This window comes from Arachis stenosperma, chromosome 10 (assembly GCF_014773155.1).
Source record: "Arachis stenosperma cultivar V10309 chromosome 10, arast.V10309.gnm1.PFL2, whole genome shotgun sequence".
NCBI lineage: Eukaryota > Viridiplantae > Streptophyta > Magnoliopsida > Fabales > Fabaceae > Arachis > Arachis stenosperma.
In genome coordinates, this window is record NC_080386.1 from 133,218,604 (window position 1) to 133,229,310 (window position 10,707).

The 10,707-nt window shown below is 34.4% G+C and overlaps 1 protein-coding gene and 1 pseudogene across 5 annotated transcripts; one reads left to right on the top strand and one right to left on the bottom strand.

Moving 5' to 3' along the window:
- Positions 1-537: 537 nt before the first annotated feature.
- On the bottom strand, positions 538-3,512 carry LOC130957818 (putative disease resistance RPP13-like protein 1; annotated as a pseudogene).
- Positions 3,513-4,565: 1,053 nt separating this feature from the next.
- LOC130954487 (F-box/kelch-repeat protein At3g23880-like) lies at positions 4,566-9,962 on the top strand. Of its 5 annotated transcripts, XR_009076317.1 has the most exons (4): positions 4,566-4,880; positions 5,772-7,097; positions 8,165-8,251; positions 9,259-9,962. XR_009076317.1 is itself a non-coding variant. In XM_057881232.1 (2 exons), exon 2 carries the CDS (start codon positions 5,886-5,888, stop codon positions 7,035-7,037), a length of 1,152 nt encoding a protein of 383 aa, XP_057737215.1. In that variant the 5' UTR covers positions 4,566-4,880; positions 5,772-5,885; the 3' UTR covers positions 7,038-8,134. The 5 variants fall into 5 exon arrangements, 1 of the variants encoding a protein (XP_057737215.1); XR_009076316.1 differs by lacking the exon at positions 9,259-9,962 and having other exon boundaries at positions 8,165-9,250; XR_009076318.1 differs by lacking the exon at positions 9,259-9,962 and having other exon boundaries at positions 5,812-7,097; positions 8,165-9,250.
- The last annotated feature ends 745 nt before the right edge of the window (positions 9,963-10,707 follow it).

A 10,707-nucleotide genomic window follows, 5' to 3' on the forward strand; every position in this document is an offset into this window, starting at 1 on the left:
TTGGTTCTAGCTTGCAATTAAGTTCCTTGTCAACGGTTGATTTCTATGAATTCTTCTGAAATCATGCAAGTGGCTTTAAACCCTTGCATTTCATTTAAGGATACAGAAGATCAGGGTGCCGTAAATATTTTTGGTGTTCCCCTAGTTTGACTAACTGTTGTTTCTGTTCATTCATCATGCTAATGTTGGTTCTAAATATGTTGTTGGGTGAATTTATTCAAGATAATGTCATGAAAAAGTGAGCTAGTATTTGCAAATTATAATATAATGAAGTTAGTTGTGAGTTAGGATATTGACACTGAATCTGATTTTGATATGAATTGCAATATTAACACCCAATCTGTTTATCTAAGTGTTGGCCTAGATTCTTCATCCATGCGAATTAAAAAGTCTAACTAAACAAGTTTGATTGGAAAGAGATAGTTTAAAGAGTTTAAAATATAAAAAAATTAAAATTTCACAATATAAAATATTTAATTATTATATAAAAACAATGACATATTGAGTGAAGCAGAAAGAGCACACTAAGTTGGAGAGAATTGAGAAAAGAGATTAAATGGAATTAATGAATAAAGTCAATCTAAAGTGAAAGATCTCAAATGAAAGTAGCTGATACACGTGGCTTATATAGCAGCAAACTACAACTAACTTAGCCTCTAACTAACTGATCCTACGTGGCAAGTAACAATAACTAACTCTACAGCTATCATCTACTTAATTTAGTCACGCCAACCATGCATGCATGAGCTGAACTTGGCTGCATGAGGTTGCACCATATGCTGTGAGCTTCTCTTCATCAAGTAACACTGCCAATTAAGTTAACAAGTTAATAATTTTTTTTCCAAACAGTGGCAATCAAGCATTTTCTGCTAAAAATGAAAGAAAATTATTCCATCAAACATATACAAAGATTCTATTGTTATTTGCTTTGATGCTAATAATAAAGATCAGTCGATTAAGTAACTTAATTAAAACAACTCCTACAAGTCATGTATTTTGTCATAAATTTATAACATACTACCACATCAAGTGGGAAAATGTTTGCATATTTCCAAAACAAAAATGCTATGTGCACAAAATTCGATGGAGATCCAAAATATGGCAAGACAAATCAACAACAGAAGACCCAAGAACAGCCACAAACACCAAGACAAACCATATGAATATCGTAACATTTACCAAAATCAGACCCATTCATGGTTGACAGAATCCCAAGTCCCCAAATCCAATTACATGTCAATAGCCTAAAAGTCAAAACCAGGAATTTCTGAATGACTTTTATTTAAACCAAAGAATTGTGATTATTTCTTCTGAATTTTTTTGTTAATGGCCATTTCATGATTTCTATAAATATCAAAGAAACAATCTCATATCTACATTTCTTTTGAGTCATTTCTCTTCCCCAAAACAGGGTCCCTCCCGCTATCAAATAGAATCTTGAACCATAAGACCAAGCTCAGATTTAGTAGCAGCTATATTTAATACTGAAACTAGCAAAGGAACAATATAAAAATGATTTTATGTATAACTTGTTTGTATTGAAAATCAACAAGTTTTCAAGTTGATCAAACAGACAACGTTTGTCATCTTAGGAATATAATTACGTATCAATTTGTCACACAATGGACTTTCTAGCATTCCTTGCCTTATTTTCTGCAAAAGAAAGAAGCGGAAGAAAAAGGGTGCACAAATGCAAACCTCAGATTGGCAGAAAAGGAAAGGGAAGGGAAACTATCCTTTACATGGGGAATGGTGAGTTTATAAAAATATTGAAGAAAACGGTGTTCTAAGGATATGACTCTACACATTCATAATATTTCAATGGCTCACTAGACACTCAAATGATGACCTTCTTATCCATAATAATGCATGGAACGTGAGCAACTTTAGGCCATTCTAAAATGTAGAAACCTTGAAGAAATGTGAGACACTGGGGTGCATCTTGTTCTTCTGAAATTGAAAATGATTTCAGATTCTTACATTCTATAAAGTAGAGCTACTTGAGCACAGGGAGAGAGCCTAAGGGAAATGATGTCAGTGAGCAACAACTATTCCATATTGTCAAAGATTCAAGTGCCGTGTAACTACGCAGGGATTCATGATTTGGGAATTCAAAGTTCTCACAAGGAGGGAATGGTTGAAATGAAGGAGAAGAACATCCATAAAATTCAGGACCAATAGTCTTCACTGAGATAATATCAAATATGATGAGTTCTTTAAGATTATGAAGCTGTTCAACAGGTGGTAGTAATGAACAATAGTGACAACTTGGGATGCACAAATACACCATGTTTGCAAATGAGGAATTACCTAACCAGTTGGGAAACCAGGTTCCACCATAGAATTTGATGGTTAGTTTCTTCAAGTTTGTTGAAGGCTGCAGGTGCTCCAATACAAGATGTTGGGTCTCTTCAGCAGTGCAGCTATCCCATTCTAATGACAGATCCTCAATTTGTTCTTTCTTCTTCATATTGGCTTGTGAAGCATCACAGGGTTCAACAATTTTTTGTAGCTTTGAAATGCAGAGCTTCCCCTGCAAATTGGGAAATTTTTGCAATTCTCCCACCTTCAATCCATTTTGCTGTCTGCTAACATCAAACCCAGATAAAATTTGGAGATTTTCTAGTCCTGTAATTGAGTCCCACTAATGTCGAGGTGGCGAAGATTCACCAACATTCCTATCTCCTCAGGTAATTCAGTGAGAAACTTACAATCAGACAACAGCAAGCTCTAAGTACCTTAGTAGCAAAGCAGGTTGCACATTCAAATTTGGAAGATCCCAAATGTTACTTCTAAGTACCTTATTCCAATCATTTTTCGACAATTTGGTGCGAAGAAGACCCCCCAATGCAACTGCAGCTAAAGGCAAACCATCACATTTTTTCACAATTTCTCTTCCGATTCCGTCTAGGTTGGACCTTTCACTGGAATTATTTGCTCCAAATGGAAGAGATGTCAAATGGAAGATAGGAAAGGTTTGCGTAGCAGAGTATTCAAGTTATCAGTATTTGTTGTTTTTGAGGTAACCGATTCAAGCACAGTCTTAGTGATCCTGAAAACCATCAAAATCCTTTGAAACACATGCCCCTGCTTTTAAATCAAACTTGTCTTTAACTTCATCATCATTGTATAGGAGTTTAGCAAGGGTTGTTTTCCCAATCCCTCCCATGCCAACAATTGAAATCACTCCTATTTTATTGCCACTAGCACCAACATCTTCTGACACCAAATACTCTCTAAGTTTCTTTCTCTCATGATCCCTTGCCAAACACTGTTGGAAACACCTTCTTTCAGTTGAAGGATGTGTATTTGCTGTGCATAGTGCTCTAGTCTTTCAAATAATCATTTAGAACAGCTTGAACACTCAGCAATGTCTTCTTCATCTTTCCAAGAAGTGAAACATTAAGCTTCCTTCTCCTAAAGAAGTCCAAGAACTCATTGAAAATGATCTTATCCAACAACACCTGAACAGAAGCAGAGAGTAATGCCCCTCCCACCATAGCAGCAGCCATATTTTCTTTGGTTTAAATAAAACCCTACAGTTACAAGTAAATAACCGTATTAGTTTACAAGGGAACTAGTGTGTAAGTAAGGATTAATAGTCAAATTGTCTATAAGAAACTATGGTCTGTTCCATAAACAATTAAGCAACATTTCAAGAGTTGGACAGGAACTCCTGCTAGGAAGGATGAACGCAATAGGTGGTTGATTGGTTTTTGTGCTATCATTGGAATATTTGGCTGGAAAGGAATGACAGAATATTCAGAAATCGTGGAGGTTATCAATAAGTCGATTAAGAGCTACAAAGAGTAGGCTGATTTTGATCCTTCTAGTTGTTGATGGCAAGTCAAAGATAACTACAGTTTAATTTTCTGTTTTATTATTTAGTAACTTTGTATTTTATATCTTGTTGTGTTGAACTTTTTATTAAAAAAAATAGTCAAAATAGTCTCAAAAAGAAGCACATACAAATTTCTTACAAACAAATTTGTTAGTATTTGATGGATTTACAATTATACTTTAATCCGTTAATAATGATTATTCTTAAGTAATAAGTAACAAGTTAAAACAAATGAATAGGATAAGATAGAGAGTCATGAGGACCAAAATGTGGTTATTGATTCTATCATATGTTATTACAGTCTCTTCCTCTAATTTTGAACCTCACTAATTAAAGAAGAGAGAAAAAGAGAAAGAGCTGAATTCTTACCTTAGAAGTAAAATTTAGTCGGAAACCAAATGATATGATTAGAAGCAATTAGCAGCAGAGCTTCTCTCAACTAAGATTCTTCATTCCCTTCATATCCAGATCCAGCTGCTGCTTCTTTGACGAGAAATAAGTAAATAACTCAAAAACCATAGTTTTAAAAACCGAACCGGACCGGACGGTCGAATCGGAAACCGACCATAAAAGCGTTCCGATTCGGTTCTAATAGCTGCTGAATAAAAAACCGTTCAGAAACTGCTGAACCGTCCGAGAACCGGCCGGTTAAATCGAACCGATAACCGGACGGTTCTATAAAAACAACGTTGTTTTGTGATTTTAAAAAAAGAAAAATCCTGAAACACCCCCTTCTCCAAATCAAGAATCATTCGTGCACCCGCATCCCCCACTCGCCCCTTCTGAAGCAAAGCAAAGAGAACTCTAGCCCTAGGATCCTTGCCGCCGCTGTCCCCAGGTTCTCGGCGCCTCCACTTCTTCCTCTTTCCCCGTGTCCGGAACCAGGTAGCTCGACTCGTCATCCCCATCTTCCCTGTCTTCTCTGTTCGTGGCTTGGAGCAGCTCGACGTTGGGTCACCGCATGCCGTTGGGTCGCCGCTTGCCGTCGCCTCGCCTATCGTCGTCATCTCGCCGGTTGCCATCTGTGTCTCCGTAGAAGGTTAGTGATGGATCTGTTTAATTTTGCTTCTGGTTACTGATGGCTCTGTTAGTCTGTTTAATTTTGCTTCGCATCAGCTCCTTCCTTTTAATTTTGCCATGGTTAGTGGTTACTCATGAGTGATGAGTGATGGCTCTGTTTAATTTTGCTTCGATCTTCTTGTTCTTTTTAATTTCTGGAATTTTTGTTCAAATTTTTGTGTAATGTTTTGTAATGTTTTATAATGTTGCTGTTTTGTAATTGCTGGTTGCTGGGTGCAGGTTTAGTCTCATCACTGTTTCGGAATGTTTATGTACTAATGTTTGTTGCTATTTTGTCATTGCTGGTTGCTGGTTGGAGGTTTAGTGTGATTATTGGTTAATGTTTTGTAATGTTTGTTGATGAATGCTGATTGTTGAGTTCAGATATGGTATTGTTGCTGAATGCTAAATGTTGCTGCTGTTTTTAATTTCGTGAATGATTTATTAATTTCATTGTTCTTAACTTCTGTTCTTGTTAAAAAATTTGCAATTGGTGATCTTTTGATTTATTATATGCCTCATGTTTTTAATTTCACTCTGCTCCTAGGCTTTGAAATCAGTTTATGATAACTGTGATGCAATTATTTAGTTGGATAATTGATGTAATTATTGAGTTCAAGAGATTGAGTTTTTCTGTTCTCATTATTAGTAAGACATGGATGGTTTAGAATTTTCTATTTCTGTTCTCAATATACTAATATGTATTATTATCATCATCTGATGCATAATTCTGATTATTCAAAATACAAAAAGATATTTCTTAGCTCTGCCATAAACAACTTAGAAAATGAAATTACTTTCACACCCCTACATATTAATAAAATCCCAAAAATGTGTGCGCCATCACAAATTTGAAATTTTTCGTTTTCAGAAAAGACGTTGATAATCTCCACTAACCACAACAATAACAGGACACATGTCATCTCTTCATTTCCTGGTCAATCTTAAACCCTAGCCACCAGAGACACAATTGCATTTTGAGGGAATGCACATGGAGCCTCAACACCCAACAGCGGCCGTCCTCTTGTGTGAAGTGGTGGTGATGGAGATCCTCTCTTGGGTTCCTGCAAAGCCTCTCACGCGCCTGAAGCTTGTGTGCAAGTCATGGAACTCCATCATCTCTGACCCTCACTTCGTCAAACTTCACCTTCACCGATCACCCAAAAATAACATCCTCCTCTTTACGCGAACAAAACCGCTCACCCTAGATGAAGAAAAAAAATGGGGCTTAGTGTTTAGTAGCGTTGAATCTTTCATCCAAAATCCATCATCCACTCTTGATGCTCAAGAGAATCGCTACTCTCTACACGTACAAGACTGGGTTGTGGGTTCATGCAACGGGTTGGTTTGTGTGGCCCATATTCTTGACCACCCCAACAACGATATTTGCGATATCTGGTTGCGTTTATTGAACCCTCTCACAGGGTTTATTTCAGAGAACTCGCCGTGCTTACGTGTCAATATGCATAATGCTTTTGGGTTTGGGTATGATGAGTCAAGTGACAGTTACAAGGTACTGGTTATCATTTGGGATTCTTCTGGAACAGTAACTACGCAAGTTTATAGCTTTGGTGGCAGTTCATGGAAGAGGATCAACAGTTTTCCTGCTTTTCCATTTTCTTCTGAAGATAATGGCCACTTCATCGGTGGCACTCTTAATTGGCTAGCTCTCCGTAACCCGCATGGAGCTGATTATGATTGGGATGCTGTTATACTTGATATGTTAATGCTTGTTTCTTTTGACCTGAAATCGGATACAAGTAAACAGATTCCGCTTCCAAAGGGTATCGATGAGATCCCCGGTGAAGAGCCAACTCTGGGAGTTTGGGGAAATAGCCTGTATCTTCTTCATGATTACAAGAACACTCATTTTATTGCATGGCAAATGAAGGAGTTTGGAGATGAAAATTCTTGGACTCAATTGCTAAAGATTAGTTTTCAGCATCTCGGTGTTGAAAGGCTATTTCCAGGATTTATATTTGAGAATGGAAATGTCTTCATGTTGAGAGGCAAGCATCGTTTTGAGGAAGTTTTTTATGACCGAAGAGATAATAGTGTTAAACGCGTTAAGATCTTGTCCAACACTCGTTACGTCAATGCATTTGATTATGTTGAGAGCTTGGTTCAGCCTTGTTAAAATTTGGTTCCTATTCAAAGTTTTGCTTCTGCAGCTTTTTATTCTGTCAGCAAAGTTCAGGTCATTGTGATTATTTTGGGTGTTTCCTTACTTTGGCTACTTCTTGTTCTTGGATCCAAATTTGTAGACGGATCACTTTTATTTTGGCTGCAAACTTTATATATACAAGTGCATGAAATTCTAACATCCTTATCATGACTACTTGTTGCATAAGTTTATTAATTTTTGCCAACTGTTGGATGAAGTTTACAGACAAATGAAGTTGCGTTGATTTTTTCATTAGTAAGAATCTAGAACATGATTTTCTAGAGTGAAGATTGATTTTCGCAACCATCCCATTGTAAAAGTAGTGAAATTTTCACTTTCTTTATTTAGTTATTGGTTACTTTATCTTTTCATGACATATGTTTTGTATGGTGAACAAGCTTGATGGCAAGCTGAAACCTTATTTATAGTAGTCATGGGATTGTACTAACAGGAATGAATAATATAAGGATGGAAATAAAATATGACATCCTATTACCCTGCCAAAAGTACCCTAAGTATGCCCTATCTATGATGTAGATGCTCTATTTATGATGTATATACCTTCATTAGTTTTTTCTGTGGAAATTATGTGACTATGTGAAGGTGGTTTTGATCCTGTGTATCTCCATTTCCAATTGTGTTGGAACCAAAAAACTTACGTGTCAGAGTATTGATTTTAGTTCTTTTTTTATTCGGAGTAAATTTTTGATGCAGCATATGATTTCTTGGATCTTTAGATACACGTCTAACAGGATAGCAACTAGAATAAGATTGCTTTCTTAGATTGTTACATACATGTCTAATAGGATGGTAACTATGTGTATTCTTAATTTTGTTGTTGTGAGATAGTTAATACGAAGAAAAGATGATGAAGTACCGACTAATGAGAGAATTTTTTGCCACTGGAAAAGTTAGATGTACTTAAGATCTTAAAATGATGTTGTAGAGGGATGGTTGGGAGGGGAGGGGTATCATAACGAAAACTTAATGAGGGAGCTGCTTTTAGTGTTCTATCGCTGTTTTGTCATCATAATTATCAAGTCCAAGAATTACATATCACATTAGCACCTGGAAATATAAACAACAATTTCTATCTGCAGGGTCTGGAAAATGTGACACCAATGATTACAAAGATAGACCAGAAGAGTGCAATAGAGCTTGAATCATATGGCTTGGGTACAAGAATGGTACGTAATTCCTACTAGTAGTAGTTATAGTGATTAGATCTTAGCATGTTGCAACCTTAATGTTGAGAACTTTAGATGATACAACATGTGTAGCATGTTATTGCAAGCATAGGAATGTAAGCAGTGAAGATTAAGAATCAAAATTTTATAGAACTAGAAGCAGTTATTAGGTGATATATATGTGTGGTAATTCCTTTGCCAATGTTATTAGTTCCTTTGAAATATTTACTTGTTTTCATGATTTCCGTGGGTGCTATCATATCTTATGGTCAACTAGACATTTTATTACAATATCTTGTTATATTGAAGACCAAGAGCAATATTTTTAATCTTAGTAATGATGTTCTGTATCACGAGATATCCAGTGTCATGTATGCAAAAGATTATGGTCAATCCTTGGTTCTGGCTTGCAATTAAGTTCCTTGCATTTCATTTAAGGATACCGAAGATCAGGGTGCCGTAAATACTTTTGGTGTTCCCTTAGTTTGACTAACTGTTGTTCCCTTTCATTCATCATGCTAATTTTGGTTCTAAATATGTTGTTGGGTGAATTTATTTTCAATTTATTCAAGATAATGTCATGAAAAAGTGAGCTAGTATTTGCAAATTATAATATAATGAAGTTAGTTGTGAGTTAGGATATTGACACTGAATCTGTTTTTGATGTGAATTGCAATATTAACACCCAATATGTTTATCTGTTTAGGGTTTATTGCATTATTGTGGTAGATAGTAGAGTATGATTTAACTTTTTAAAATTTCAACCCTGTTAAAATTCAATTCCTCTTCAGAGTTATGCTTATGCAGTTTTTTGTTCTTTTAAGTTATTTTAAATGCTTGCCATTTCATGTAGGCGTAGGAAAAAGTTGTGGTCATTGTGATTATTTTGGGTGTTTCCTTATTTTGGCTACTTATTATTGTTGGATCACAGATTACTTCAATTTTGGGTGTTTCCTCATTTTGTTCTGTAATGTTTGAAGTAATCTTATTTATTAATTTGCACGCAGATCACTTTAATTATGGGTAAAACTTTTTATATACCCTAGTGGAAATGATCTTATATGAAGTAGAGAAGCAGAGAGTAATGCCCCTCCCACAATAGCAGCTGCCATATTTTCTTTGGTTTAAATACGACCCTACAGTTACCAGTAAATAACAGTATTAGTTTACAAGAGAAGTAGTGTGTAAGTAAGGATTAATAGCACACAAATTTCTCACAAATAAGTTTCTTAGTATTTGATGGATTAACAATTATACTTTAATTAGTTAACGATGATTATTCTTAAGTAATTAGTAACAAGTTAGAACAAAAGAATAGAATAAAATAGAGAGCCATGAGGACTAAAATGTGGTTTATTGATTCTATGTAGAATTTAGTCAGAAACCAAATGATATGATTAGAAGCAATTAGTAGCAGAGCTTCTCTCAAGATCCAGCTGCTTCTTCTTTGATGAGAAGTAACTCAAAAGTCAAAGCCAAAGTCAATGTCAACCTTAACAAAAAAAAATCAATAAACTAATCTATACTAATATTATTATTATCAAAATTAATTGATGCATAATTCTAATTATTGAAAATACAAAAAGATATTTATTTCAACAAATTAAAAGAGCATGTGCTTTGTATTTTTAAGAGAAAATGATACTCCTTTTTTTGAGAAATGTCAAAAAACTTCCTTTTGCTCAATTTACAAAACCTACATATTTCTCTCATAAAATAAAAATAAGGTACAATTTAATGCATCTTACAAAACTATCCTTAAATAGAAATGATATATATGTAGATTAAAAATAATTCTTTTGTTGATTTAAATTATAAATGTAAAATATTTATGTTATTAATATAAATAATTCCAATTTATTTTTAATATTTTATCATTAATGATGAAATATATATATAATGTTAAATTAATTTTTTTGTAGCAATTAAAATTTTTTATAATGTGGTAAAATATTCAAAACAAACACATTTATTATACTAATAAAATACATATTTTCTATTATTATTATTATTATTGAAGAGTATTTTTGAAAAATGAATTAAAATGTATTTTATTATAATATTGTAAAAAAAAGTGTAAAATTTATAAATAAAGAAATAAAAAGTGTAATTTAGAGATTTCTAAAAAAGGACAGATATTTATATTCTTTGTTGATTTATCAGAGTTGTGAGAATATATATATAAAACTGGGAAGAAACTCAGGTGCAGTCGACTTCATGTGAAGTTGATACTTGAGAGTCCTTAGATAATTTGACTAAATTTTCATCTAACGGCTCTTAGATATTAACTTCATGTGAAGTCGACTTCACCTAAGTTTTCACCTTGAGAGCCCTTAGATAATTTGACTAAATTTTCATCTAACGGCTCTTAGATATTAACTTCATGTGAAGTCGACTTCACCTAAGTTTTCACCATAAAACTGATGTTAAACAGCAGTTGCCCCCTTTTTTTTTGA